This window comes from Agelaius tricolor, unplaced genomic scaffold (genome assembly GCF_023055355.1).
Source record: "Agelaius tricolor isolate 1412-34295 unplaced genomic scaffold, bAgeTri1.0.p SCAF_16, whole genome shotgun sequence".
NCBI lineage: Eukaryota > Metazoa > Chordata > Aves > Passeriformes > Icteridae > Agelaius > Agelaius tricolor.
Window position 1 is genome coordinate 8,625,578 of NW_027269276.1, and position 14,053 is coordinate 8,639,630.

At 44.8% G+C, this 14,053-nt stretch overlaps 1 protein-coding gene across 3 annotated transcripts in view; it reads left to right on the forward strand.

Moving 5' to 3' along the window:
- The window catches only part of CEMIP (cell migration inducing hyaluronidase 1), a 101,631-nt gene that overhangs the window by 83,533 nt on the left and 4,045 nt on the right, over positions 1–14,053 (forward strand). For all 3 annotated transcript variants that reach the window (XM_071441379.1, XM_071441380.1, XM_071441378.1), the window contains 11 exons: positions 2,263–2,394; positions 4,280–4,315; positions 4,710–4,865; positions 6,154–6,334; positions 8,185–8,400; positions 9,330–9,541; positions 9,998–10,183; positions 10,893–11,097; positions 11,844–11,930; positions 12,241–12,398; positions 13,844–13,944. In XM_071441379.1, the coding sequence (XP_071297480.1) occupies positions 2,263–2,394; positions 4,280–4,315; positions 4,710–4,865; positions 6,154–6,334; positions 8,185–8,400; positions 9,330–9,541; positions 9,998–10,183; positions 10,893–11,097; positions 11,844–11,930; positions 12,241–12,398; positions 13,844–13,944 (1,670 nt within the window). The remainder of the gene's footprint in view (positions 1–2,262; positions 2,395–4,279; positions 4,316–4,709; positions 4,866–6,153; positions 6,335–8,184; positions 8,401–9,329; positions 9,542–9,997; positions 10,184–10,892; positions 11,098–11,843; positions 11,931–12,240; positions 12,399–13,843; positions 13,945–14,053) is intronic.

Here is a 14,053-nt window from a genome sequence, read left to right on the forward strand (position 1 = left end):
TCATTCTTTTAGAACCTGCTTGAACAGGGAGTGCTTATGTCATGGGGCTCATGCTTTGATTTCAGATTTCAATCTAGTTCCAAATCTGACACTGCAGTAACAATCACAATTAAATACACAGAGTGATCCTTCATTTCTACTGCTGTGCACAGCCTCTCTGTGGTCTAATGGAGCAATTTAGAAATAATGGAAACCTCTCTGCAGACTGGATCACATCAGCAGACCTAGTGTGGTCTGGTGGCTTCTGAGAACCTGCTCTTTCCCCAGAGCTGGCCCCAGAGGAGGCTGATGAAAGGGCTGCACTTGCACCCTTATATCTCATTAGAGGTTGAGTCTGGCTCTTAGTTACCAACCCCCAGACATGTAAAAGGACTTAAATACTCTCAAATGTCATAATTTCTTTCCTAACAGACCAATTGCCTCCAGTTGCACCCTATCCTACATTCCTCCACAACTGCATTTCTTGACAGAAGAAACCATGTAAGGAAGAGAAACCTGCTGAAAGCCTCTGCTCAGCAGGGGAGAATGGCAACTTTATCTCCTTCTCATCTCTGGGGTGTGGGTTACCCAGACTGCTGTAGTCATGCACTGGGGAGGCATTACAGGGGTGGGATCCATCTTCCCAGGGGAGCCCAGCCAGGAGCTCAGATATCAGTTATCCACATCACCCTGGCTAGCAGCTGATGCTAAAAGATGTTCAAAAGTGAATGTTATTTACATTATTTAAATGCTCAGTTAATTGAAGTGATAAATTCAATGGTAAAAGTAGCTGCTAAAAAACAACTTAAGAGCAGCCTGCTCTTGGGAGCCTGATGCTGCTTTTGCATGAACACGTGCCTTGGGGAGCTGCCTGCTGCCACAGGCGCAGTTAGTGGTTAGAAAAGGCAATTTCTCCCCTGCCATACAAGGGCAGGAATGGCCCTTGGAAGCCAAACAATTCATAATGCACTCGTGGTTGTGCTCAGGGATTACCCAGCAGCATAAACTGCAGCTCAGATTATTTATTCCATTTTCCACCTTTCACGTAACAAGACTGAACTGAATAAATGACTGAAGTTGGGCTGGCTGGAGCAAACTGTGAGCTAGGCTGGACAGTGACAGAGTTGGAGAGATTATTCTGCATTCAGTAACAGCATTAAATGTCCAAGTCAAATTCTGGACCCTGTAATGTTCTTCCAGTTATCATGGATGTGAATGAAATTGGAATTCATCTCAAAATATCTGTACTTAACAATGCCTGGGGAATTCACAAGAGCTGATACTAAATCTGTCTCTGAAAGTAAATTCACAGTGATGGAGCTGCCAAAGCAATATTCATTTATTGGAACCCTATCAGCCTGATGCTCAGTTTTAGATTGATATGATGGCTTATTAAGCAAAGCAAAGTGCTATTGAATATCTGTTAGCAATTTGACAGCTTGGCCTCGCTAGCCATGGTGAGGAATGAATTTTAATCTCTGGACCATCCGTTGCTGGCACTGAGCTGGATACTCATCTGTCAGGTTTTCTAAGCTGTGCAGTGTGATGGAGGATGCTCCTCCAACAGCAGAAAGGTGCCTCAGGACAGGGTAAATGACAGCCAAGCTCAGCATCACCTCGCTGAGATCCTGTGGCCCAAGCAGTGGCTGTCAGGGAGCAGCTGAGGGCACACATTGCTGCAGTTTCTGCTTCTGTCTGCTTTTTTTCACCAAATCAGGCCAATATTTCATCATACTGAGAACTTCAGGGTCACTAAATCTTGTACGTGTGTCCTGTGTAGTGGGAGTAGTGAAGGACACGCTCTCAGCCCCTCTCCAAGATTTTTAAATTCCTTTCCACAGCAAGAAAAATTTGGCAGTGGTACTCATGGCCACACTATAGCCAGAGTTAGGAGATAAGAATGCTCAAAAGGGAAAACAAAAGAATATTTATCTAAATAACAGGAACATGCTAAAGGATAGCAGTAAGAGATTTTAAAAAAATATATCTGGAACTTTTGGGAGCAATAATAAACTTTCCATGCTTTCAGCAATATATCAGCAATACAACACCGGAAAGGTGAAAGGAAACTTGGAGCAGATCTTTACAACTGCCTTGCCTGGACCTTCCTTCCCTTGGCAGCTGGGCCTGGCCATCACAGCTTGAGCAGACACGCTACGTGGATGGAGAGTGGTCCCAAAGCTGTTCCTGAGTTACCATAAAGCAGATGTTCAGCGGGGCCATGCAGGCAGCAAGGCCACCTTCCCTCACCAACCAACCTTTCCTCTCTCCCTCTGCTTGCAGGTACAGCCCCCACAAGGATGCTGATCCTCTGAAGCCCAGGGAACCTGCAATAATTGAGGGCTTTATTGCCTACAAGAATCAGGATCACGGGGCCTGGCTGCGAGGTGGAGATGTGTGGCTGGACAACTGCCAGTGAGTTTTGCCTTATTTCAACTCTCAGAGTTCAGCCTGGTGTTTATGGCAAGCATAGCTGTGGTTCAGACTATTTATATCGCTTTGTGCCTTTCATATGGCCAAGATTGAAATGAAGATGAAATGTTGAGCCACCACAGGCATTATTTTACACAAACAAAACCTCCTTTGTCTGAGCTGAGGATGCCTCAGGTTGTGTCTCTGTGTGATGCTGACCAGCAATAAATCGTCACAATACAGATGCACAGATGCAAATAACTAAAAATAAAACTGAATTTTTTTTTAATATTAAAGATGAGGTGCTTTGAAAAGAAAACAGTGAAATGCACCACCTTTCCTGGCTCAGGCTGGTCACAGATCAGTTTTATGTGGTTCAGTGTAATGCTGAATAAGCAGGTACTGATGAAGCAGACATAAAACTATGCATCACAGCAGCAAGGGAGAGAGTCTGGGCAAGTGTGTGTTGTGCTCTTTGAAGGCCATTTCCTGCCCTGGCCAGAGCTGATATTTGTTTTGCACTTGAAAACAGATGATCTGCTGCAGTTTCTGTTTCTGAGCCAGGCTCCTGATATCAATCCTAGCACAGAGGAGAAGAAGGAAAAAGCCCCTTTAGGAGGGATATTGTGATAACCCTGGTGGGAATGGCTGCCACGCTGATACCTGGTGTCCAATTCCCAGCCAGAGCTGCCTTACCTTGGAGTGACCCAAACCTCTTAGAGCAGCCAGTGGGATAAGCTGGCAGCAGTGACCTGGTGAGAATGGGGCTGTAGCAGAGCACTCAGAAATGCCATATTGAGCGACACAGTTTGTGTTTCTTATGACCCACAAGAATCCACCCTGCTCCAAGGCCAGCAAGTGCTGTCCTCACAGATCCCACTGGGGTCACTGGGACATTTGCATTGCTGAGTATCCTTTGGCAGGGTGCTAAAGCACCAAGTGCTTTATGAGTTTCCAGCAGCAAATCTCTGAGTGTGTGTGAATTGGAGGAAGCAGCCATCAAACTGTAATTGTCTTTATAGCCAGAGCCATTTCCTTTTCTACGGCTAGAATCTAATTTATGTATCCCATTAACAGGGCCAGCGTTAATGTGGCCTGCAGGGAAGCACGGAGGCCATAGGGTGGGAAGGGCTGCCACCTACAGACAGCAGCACAGTGAGGGGATCTGCTCCCAAACCACTGCCAGCATCAGCGACAGACGTGGGAGGTGATGCTGGTGTGGAAACAGCATCAAGACTGACTTGAGCTATCAGTTCGTAGTGGCATTTCTCTAAGCAGCAGTCAAGGACCAACATCTGTGATTTATCTTATCCTGAAATTTCAGCAAAATAGAAAGATATTCTAATTGTTTTTATTATTATTTTTATTTTTAATAAGAAAGCTCTTGTCTCTGTATTCCTGTTGAGGAAAGAGAAGCCAAGCTGCTCTTTTTTTATCACCTTGCAAAGCTCTTTTATGGAAGCAGTTTGTGAAACATGAAGACAGGGAAGCACAGTGTGTAAGGCAAAGCACCATTAAATAATAAAAGCTGGTTGGAGTGGGAGATAAGCATGATTGTTTTATCTACCAGAGAAAAGCATGTGATCATTAGACAAAGGGATAAAGCTTTATCAGGCAAGTAAACCATGGCTAGTAATCACCATCTTAACCCCAGCTGGAGCAATCAGGTGTGTGTCTGCTGCTTCATGTGATCTGAAAATTCTGCAAGATGTGCCAAAAGAGATCTTCCAAAACTGGAATCGGAACAAGTCTGGGAAAACCTGAGTTCCCCTGAGCACTGTACAGTAACAAATCCCTGCTATTCCCCACTAGTTTGCTTGTTATAGTTTGACATGACAAACCAAAGCGACCCCAAATCTCTTCTGAAGCATCTCTCTTCTCTTGGCAGGTTTGCTGACAATGGCATTGGGCTGACCTTGGCGAGGCAAGTGTGGCAGGGATGGGTGGCAGGGATGAGTGGCAGGGATGTGTGGCAGGGATGGGCACAGGGCTGGGTGGCAGGTATGGGTGGCAGGGATGTGTGGCAGGGATGGGTGGCAGGGATGGGCACAGGGCTGTGTGGAAGGGCTGGGTGGCAGGGATGGGTGGCAGGGCTGGATGGCAGGGCTGGATGGCAGGGCTGGGTGGCAGGGCTGGGTGGCAGGGATGGGTGGCAGGGATGGGTGGCAGGGATGGGTGGCAGGGCTGGGTGGCAGGGATGGGTGGCAGGGATGGGTGGCAGGGATGGGCACAGGGCTGGGTGGCAGGGCTGTGTGGCAGGGCACAGGGCTGGGGCTGGCTGTCAGCAGCCCCTTTCACCTCCAGCCCTTTCTTCTCAGTGGTGGCACCTTCCCTCACGATGATGGCTCCAAGCAGGAGATCAAGAACAGCCTGTTTGTGGGTGAGAGTGGAAACCTGGGCACGGAGACCATGGACAACGAGATCTGGGGGCCTGGGGGCCTGGATCACCGGGGAAGGACCCTGCCCATCGGCCCGTAAGTTCCGCTCAGCACATCAAAGCACTCACTCACAAATCCAGCCCAGTGTGGTTTCCTCAGCGCTGCTCAGTTTAATAACCATTACACAGAAAGGATTTAATTTCATGTTTCCCAATCCCAGAGTCCTCACTGTGCAGCTGCTGCTGGCAGGTACATCCTTGCAGGCTGCCAAGACAGATCAGGCTCCTCTCTCCTTCCCCCTCCCCTTTGCAAGGGGATTTGAGAGGACAGCAAGAGTACTCTGTGCTAGCAGGGCACCTCTGGATGTGTGATCAGCAGTGCTGAGCAATGAGCTGAGCTCCATCAGCTCCAGGAAGGCTCATAGAAACCCCTTCCTAGGCTTGCATGTGCTCATGTGTGTGCTCAGTGCTGTCACTACAGTAGCCCCACAGTGAGCAAACAGCTCAGCTGGTGCTTTTCTGCCATATTGCAGGCCTCAATTTTGCTGTCAGCAGTGATGCTGGTGACTTATTATAAACTATACCAATAATGAAAACCCATTCTGCTATGAGTCTCCTAATATCCTTTACACATATGTGGACATGTGTCATCTTGGATGTTGTATGCAGAAACTCAGAACAAATGCACTGGAGCAGGCAGGAATTCTCTAAGGGATCATACCAGGAAGGGATCAAATTTATTTATCATAAGTGAAATTTGAAATGTCTTGTCTTAGCTCTTAAAGGCCTTAAGCATCTTGTTTGTTTAATTGGTATGAAAATCGTGTCTTCGTTATCTTGCAGCTGATATCAGAAAAGGTTAAGAGATTAAAGATTAATTAATCTGCCCTATCAACTCTTCTTAGCTCTATAGATTGTAGGACCTTTCCTTGTTTTCAAAAACATTTTTTATTGCAGTTGATTTGCAATGTTTCTTTCCAAATCCCTTTGAAAGATGTGGTGGGATTTCTTTTAGCTCCGCCATTACTCAGCCCAAGGAGTCTGCACAGCTCTGCTGAGTTTCAGGTTTCACTGCTGCAGAACTCATTTCTGATGGCAAACACGAATTTATTCATCTTTAGCTCAGTCCTTTGGCATTGCTGTTACTTCCTTCCCTGGAGAACTATGGGCTAAATAAAGATGATCTGTTCAACACGAGAGAACTTGAGCTGAACTTGCAAGGATAAGAGAGCTGAAAAGAAGGGAAATCCCTTCTCTTCCAAAGCAGGAACTTAGGAGCCATCCTATGGCCTGCAAGAATTGAAAGCGCTGTGGCACCGTGCGTGTCTAGAGCACATCTCCTGACGCTAACGTGCCATGACCAAGTCTCTCTGAATGCATTCCAGGGATTTCCCCATCCGAGGGATCCAGTTCTACGACGGGCCCATCAACGTCCAGAACTGCACGTTCCGCAAGTTCGCGGCGCTGGACGGGCGGCACACGAGCGCCCTCGCCTTCCGCCTCAACAACGCCTGGCAGAGCTGCCCCAACAACAACGTCACCGCCATCCGCTTCGAGGATGTCCCTGTGAGTCCCCTCCTGCCGGGATCGTTAGCTGCTCAGAGTGACCCCAAGATAGGTTGGAAAGTCTCTTTTCCCAGCCCGGCGCTTGAAGAAGGAGTCAGAGCTCCTAATTTCTGGGTCTCAAGGTTGTTTATTGTGTCTTATCTATAAAAAATTGTCTCCTGTCCTGCTGAGGTCCGTCCAGCAGGACAGTTCCAGGCACTCTGCCTGCCCCTGGGGCAGGGTTATGTCTTTGTACTAAAAACTACGTGTACAATGTTTACCATAACTTTCCAATCCCTATCACCTATGTTAGACAGTGAGCTTCTACTCTAAACCAATCTGTAAGTGCCAACATCACAGCAGAAGATGGAGGCCAAGAAGAAGAAGGAGAAAGGCTGGACATGCCCAGTTCCCTCCATCTTGCCTCCTGAACCCCCATACCAGAAACCCTAAAATCTACTTTTCCACCCCATGATAACTTCACTAATATTCTACCTAAACTGTAGTGGCTTGCTGATCTTCATCTAAGGTTGGTAATTTCTCCAGGGGTCATAATCAAAACCCCAGGTGTTTTGGGCTCTGTGCCAGGGCTTCTGATCCCTAGGCAGGGGTCCTGGCTGTCCTGAACAGCCATAGGGATGTCCTGGGTCCTGACACCCTCCCAGACAGCCCTCCCTGCCTTGGAAGTAGGATTGTGGGCAAAAAGCAGAAAATCTTGCCCACTGTCTTCGCCAGAAGTTTAACAACAATGAAATGTGATGGGTGCAATAACAAGAAGATTCAAATGTCCATCAGGTTTGCAGCTAAACAGATGCAGGGAACAGTTAAAAAAAACCCCATAGCAACACTGAAGTGAAAATAATTTCTATTTCTGTATGTCTCAGAAACTGAAGAATCAGCCCCCCTTTATTTTCAACAGTGGTATAATATTAAAGCAACAGAAGGAAGTCTGTTCTGAAAGGCCTGACTGACCTAGAAGCAGAAAATACTGATTTTGGGGAACAGCCAGTGAAACTGAGCTGATGCAGGATAATTCTGCAGCCCTGCACACCAGGGTAATTCCAGACTCCAGTTTTGCAGACATAAATGAGAGCAGAGTCCAGCCAAAAGGGGTTTGCCAAATTTTGAATTACAGTATGAACCTCTGGGTGCTGGTCTGAACCCGTCCTGGGGCCTGTTCTTTTGAGTTATTTTTGCATTTGCCTGCACAAATACGTGCTAACTGTTTCACTGGGGTTCACCTTTAGCAGCTGTTAAATCCAGCTCCCAAACATTACAAACAAATAAATAAATAAAGTGATTGGGCTGAAATGATTTGTCTTGCTTAATTTTCAAAAAAATTAGCAGGCTTGCTCACAGGTCAGGAAAAATGCTGACCAGTGCCAAATATGATGGGAAAGGCAAAATTCCCCTAAAAGTGTTGGTTGGTCACTCTCACATTGCACAAGGCAGGCTGGTGAGATGACATTTATTTATGCTGGATAAAAATATCAGTCCGAAGTTGCCTGGGCAGCCATTTCCCAGGGCTGTCTGTTTCCCACATTGGGATGACTTCATGTGGCTTGGAACTTTGAAACTGTGTTAGCAAACAATGAGTGAAGTGGCTCTCGTGAAATCGCCCCGAGTCCTGAACCTTCCTCCAGAATTTTCAGACAAACCTTCCCAGTGGTGAGGCTGAAATTGTTTTTTTAGCCTTTCCCCCATGGTCAGCAGGGAAATGTGTGTCTGCTCTGCCTAACAAGTCAAACACACCTTTTAAGTCAGAAAATGGGTAATTTGAGCCACTGTAGTGACCAAGGGCATCTTTTTCTTGTACTCTAAGTGGTGAATTCCTTTCTGGAGATGTAAATTTGTTCCATTGTTTTGTTTAGATTACTTCAAGAGTCTTCTTTGGAGAACCTGGCCCGTGGTTCAATGATCTGGATATGGATGGTGACAAAACATCAGTTTTTCATGATGTAGATGGTTCTGTGTCAGAATACCCAGGCTCCTACCTGATCAAAGAGGATAACTGGTTAATCAAGCACCCTGACTGCATTGATGTGCCCGACTGGAGAGGCTCCATCTGCAGTGGGCACTTTGCACAGGTAAGGCTGCTCACCTTGCAGTGCCATTATCACTTTGGTTTGTTTAAAATTTCTTGGCACTTTAAAGCTTGACATGTAGAAATGGACTTTCTTCAGAGTGCTCAGTGTTTGTTTGTCAGCCAGCATGTCTGCACAGGTGACTTTGAACATGAGAAATACTGTGGTGTGTTTTCTGAAACCTTGGCCTTGGCTGCTGACAACTCCAACAGCTTCTGCCTGAAGCCTCCTGAGAGCTCCGTGGGCATTCACAGATTAATATTCATAAATCCCTGGGCTGTCAGCTAGTTATTTTTCCCTGATTTATGGAAGGAAGTGTTGCCCACAGTGTTATGGGAAATGTGCTGATGAGTTGAAATTAGACTTCAGCTTTCATGGTCTTTCATCCTGTGTGTGACCACCAAACCATTCTTCCCACCACAGGAGCCCTGAGTGCTGCTGCTGCCATGAGAGTCCTCACTTTCCTCGCTGAGAGGGCCTGGTTTTGTCTTGTGTGTTGCAACAGTTGGGGTTTTTTTGTGTGCAGTGCCCCTACAGCCAATTTCTAACCACTGAGCTGGGTTTCAGGCTTCTGAAATCCAGACAGAAGGATCCTTGTTCAGCACAAGTCAGATGTCTGAGGTAGATACTGTCCTGCTGCTGGGGGTTGCAGGGTGCTGTGGAATATCTCAGCCCTGCTGCAGCCTCTGGCACATGCACTTGAACTCAGTGGATGAGGAAATGAGCCTTTTTTTTTTCCTGAAAACAGTTTGCTTTGTTGAAATGGAAGCCTAAGAAGTTGAACATAAGTGCACAGCCCACAGGTTCCTGCCCAGCACACAGGGCTTGCTCCAGCTCACATCTATTGAATATCTGAACCTTTCACTGTAGTTCATTAAACCCTTGGTGATGGTTTTTTTGTTTGGTTGTTTTTTTTTGTTTTTTCCATCCAGATATACATCCAAGCCTACAAGCCAGCCAACCTGAAAATGAAAATAATAAAAAATGACTACCACAATCACCCGCTCTACTTGGAAGGGGCTTTGAGCAAAAGCACTCATTACCAGCAGTATCAGCCAGTTGTAACTCTGAGGAAAGGCTACACCATCCACTGGGACAAGACAGCCCCTGAAGAGCTGGCCATATGGCTCATCAACTTCAACAAGTGAGTGAACTGAGTCCCAGCATTCCAGCACAATCATGTAACTGCACATTTCTGATGGCTGAGGTCATCACCTCATGAGCTCTTCCAGAATGAACATGCCTGTTACAGGAAGTCCATCGAGTTCATCTTTTCATGAGCCATCTCAGGTTCCTGTTTCCTCCCCCAGGAGGCTCTGTAAGATAACTCAGTTCATTTTTGGAGGTTCAGAGCTAATTCATCCCTGGTGCATGGAAGTCACAGGTGTAGAAGTCGGAAGCAGATCTGCCCTGCATTGCTTAACTAACCCATGGTTGTTATGTCTATATATTTATGTTGCATTAATCCATTCTAAACCATGAAAATTCTAACTGGACGGGAAAAAACTTATTGTAAATTATTTAGTTTGGCTTCTAGCATGCCCAGGAAAATAAAAGTTATGTTATAACTTGTTACAATGTGGGCCTTTGCTATTTTTAGGAATGACTGGATCCAAGTAGGGTTTTGCTATCCTAAAGGGACAACATTTTCCATTCTCTCAGACATCCACAACCGTCTCTTGAAGAAAACATACAAAACTGGAACCTTCTACAGAACCTCCCAAATGGAGAAACTGGAGCACAGATACCCTACCAAAGGGTATTACTACTGGGATGAGGACACTGGGTAAGACAGCAGCCCTTGCTGGTTTGGACATTGCTGCTTTGGGAATGCTGCTAGAGCTGGGAGCTGTTTGCCTAATGCCACTAGCAGGGATCACAACCAAACCAGGAATGTTTTCTGGGAATGTGACCAGTGTTTAATTTTCCTGGGACTCCCAGGCCTGCCAGTCATTCACAGCCTCTGCTGCACTGCCAATTACTCTGGGAAATGCTTTTCCAAGTGAATACAAATTAGAAAAGGGGAAAAAAAAAAAAAAAGAAAGACAAGAGCAAAGTGCTGACCACAAAACTTAACCGAAGACATGCACAGCCCTTATTGTTTTGAACAACAACTATTTATAAGCACCATGACAGGGATGCAGAGGAACTAAGTGCAAAGCCTGTTATTTTAAAGGATTAAAATAAGGGAAAGGAAAGAAAGACCTAAAATACAAAGCATGTATTTTTACATATATGTATCACTATAGAATAGAGCTCAGAAGGTGTTCAGGTGCTATCTGATTTCTCTGTTTTACTTTCCATAAGCTCCCTAAACCATTTCTGGGATGAGTGTTCCCTTTTATTTGCATGTGAGATGTTGGGCACTATAAAACACAGGGCCAAGGGCTGCAATGCAAATTATTGCAAACCATAGGAAAGACTCCACCAAGACAGTATGTTTTTGCACAAAATGTTTGAAAGATGCTGGTTTTTTTTTCTTTTCCTCCCTACAGGTTGCTGTTTCTGAAACTCAAAGCTCAAAATGAGAAGGAGAAGTTTGCTTTCTGCTCTGTAAAGGGCTGTGAGAGAATAAGAATCAAAGCTGTGATCCCAAAGACAGCTGGTGTCAGCGACTGTGAAGCCACAGCCTACCCCAAGTACATTGAGACACCAATAGTGGAAGTGCCAATGCCAAAGAAGCTCTCCAGAGCACAACTGGTAAAGCAGCTGATTTCTTATCACAGAATCACTGCTCATGTAAATCTGGCACATATTGTGCCCACAGATATAGAAAAACTTTGTGCCAGGGTCAGCATATGCTGTGCCTGATTTTCTGGAATGGTTCAGGCAGGTGAAATAATATGAAACAGATTCTTGCAATATGTGGAGAGGCATTGCAAGCTCTGTGCTTGTTCTTTTGGGGCTCTGATGTGATGTGCTGTTCTTGAAAGCACAGGGTGAAAACTGATGAGCTGGAAGACAGGTTGGTCCAGTGAATATGATTTTGGAGCCTTCAGCTCCTCCAGGCTGTAAGGACAGCAGTGGCAGCCAGGGGACTGAATAGTAGAGCTGAATTATTCTCATTTATGTAATGCATAACACAATCTCCAGTATCCAATCTGGTTCTGGGGGAGGAAGTGGGGTATTTATCTGTTATTTGGGTTTTTCCACTCCTTGCCCTTGAAACAGGAATACAAGCAAAGCCTTGGAGAATTCTGTGTCAGTTCTGCAAAGTAAGAATCACTCTGCCATTCAGTGGAACAGCTTAACTGGTGACAGGATGAGCAGAGAGGTTACCATTGTGCCCAGTTTCATTAGCAATTTAATTTGGCAGGTCAGTGCTTATTATGTAGCTTCCTTGTTGATTGAATTTCAGGGTTTGAAATGTTTTCAATTAAAATGCAGCATTCAGGTAATGGACATTCTCAATAGAAAATCTGGGTTTTTTTTTGTTTTGCAAACAGAAGACCAAGGACCACCTAATTGAAGTGAAAATAGAAACTTACAAGAAACAGTACTTCCACCTGAAGGATGACTTTGCATACATTGAGGTGAGCAAATCCTCTCAATGAACTTAATGGGGTGCAATTCTACACCACTTGCTTTATCTTGATGGAAAAATTGCTTATAAAGTTACCATGGAGAGTTAAATTCGGGTAATTTCTGCTTTGTATTTTGGGGAAAAAAAAAAAAAAGGGTGTATCTTCTCCTGATAGGCAGGATAGCAGGATCTCAGAGACCTGGAGTTCTGCCCTTTAAAGCAAAGAGCAGTCCCGTGACTCAAGACTATCAGGGCCTCTTACAGGTGATTGTTTGCAATTGTGTTACTGTGAGATGAAGAATGTTGTTCCCCCTGCCCAGGTTGATGGTGTCAGGTTTTTCCTCACTGAAGAGGGTATCCAGCTGGTTGTGATTGATGGGCACCATGGAAAAGTTGTGGATCGAGTGACATTCAAAAACTCCATTCTACAAGGAATCCCAGCACAGATAGAGAATTATGTCAACAACATCAAAGATCAGTGAGTAAATAATCTGTTCTCACTAAGGTGCAATGTACAAAAATGCTGCATAACACTCATCTTTTTCTTGGATTTTATCACCCAACATGGGCCAGACACCCAACAGCAGAGCAATACACCCAAGTGTATTTTTGTGCCTGATGACTCCAAGAGCCCAAATGTGTGCAGGGCATGCAGGCAGCAGCAGGATGCACTCTTTGATTCAGGGACTGATTGAGCCCCAGAAAATGTGCAGGGCTGCATGTGATTAATAAACTGCAGAGTTACATTTATGTTGTGGGTTATAGACAAACTGCAGACTTAAATTCACAAAGCACTGATCCATATACATGCACACAGCTTCCATTTTTTTACTGCACTTACGTTTTCTCAGATTGCAGATAATTCCACTAATAAAATCCATTCCCCTTTGCACATTCCCCTGCCCAGACCCAAAGGCTGGATTATTTTGTATTTTAAGTATGGGCAGCCAGGAATGCAGAGTTTTGGAAATAAGGGATAAGTAGCCAAGAGATGTTCCTGCATCTTGGAGGACAATGGATTCTTCTGCTGGAGGGAGAATTGGAACCACATCAGAAACCCCATTAACCAAAGGGGTTGTTCCCACATTAGCTTGTGGAGCGCTCATGGGAAGTGAATATATTTAATTGTTATTAAATCTGTTTGGACTTGAAATCTGATGTGTAACATTTAATACAAATATGAGTGCTTTGTTGACAAATCATCTGAAATAGCTGTGGGCAGATTGACAGGATATTGTTCTGGCATTTACTCTAGAGACTTGGGGGAAACTTGAGCAGAGTGCCATGCAGGTGCAGGCAGATGTGTTTATATTGTCTTAAATAATTCTAGAGGTTTCAAAAATCACATTACATAGTTACTTCAGGGAAGCATGGTAATTTCTCACTTTTGTTTTATATAAAAAATAAGTAGTCTTTTCAGAGAGGCCACCATCCCGCTTTACAAAAATCCCAATCCTGGCTAAGTCCAGTTCCTGATCAGGAATAGTAGTAATAATATTAACACACTTTTTAAAGAGAAGCACACTGAAAGGAACAAAAAAGTAAGGTCAACAAAAGTCTCAGGGAAGTGAATTTACTCAGGTTTAATCTGCTAATGAAAGAACAAGAAATTGTTTGAGACTTGCTAAGGGCATCCCAGGGAGAAGATGGGTTTCTCTGAGCAAAGCAGGATGGAACTGCAGGCTGGAAACATTTAAATCATCCTAGAAAACCATGTTTAAAAATAAAAAACTGTGACTTTTGTCTGCTTTCTAATGGGTTTTGCATGACTGGAAAAATAATCTATGGCCAAAGTGTTGGAAAGCATTGAGAAGCATTAAAGCTGAAGCCACACAGGGGCAGGAGTTACCAGTGCTCAGGACAAACAAGTGAGGAAGGTGTTCTTACTCTCCACCCATTTACACACCTCTTTGCTTCCTTCAGCTCCATAGTGCTGGTGACATCTAAAGGAAGATTCATTTCAAGAGGACCGTGGACTAAAGTACTGGAGAAACTTGGAGCAGGAGAAGGTTTTAGGTTAAAAGGTAACCATTTTTAAAAAACTCATTTCTAACCTCCCATTATTCCAGTAAAGGGACCGTTTTTCTGCTTCTAAACTTTGCCTCACTTGTTTCTATCAGCATGTGCTCAAAC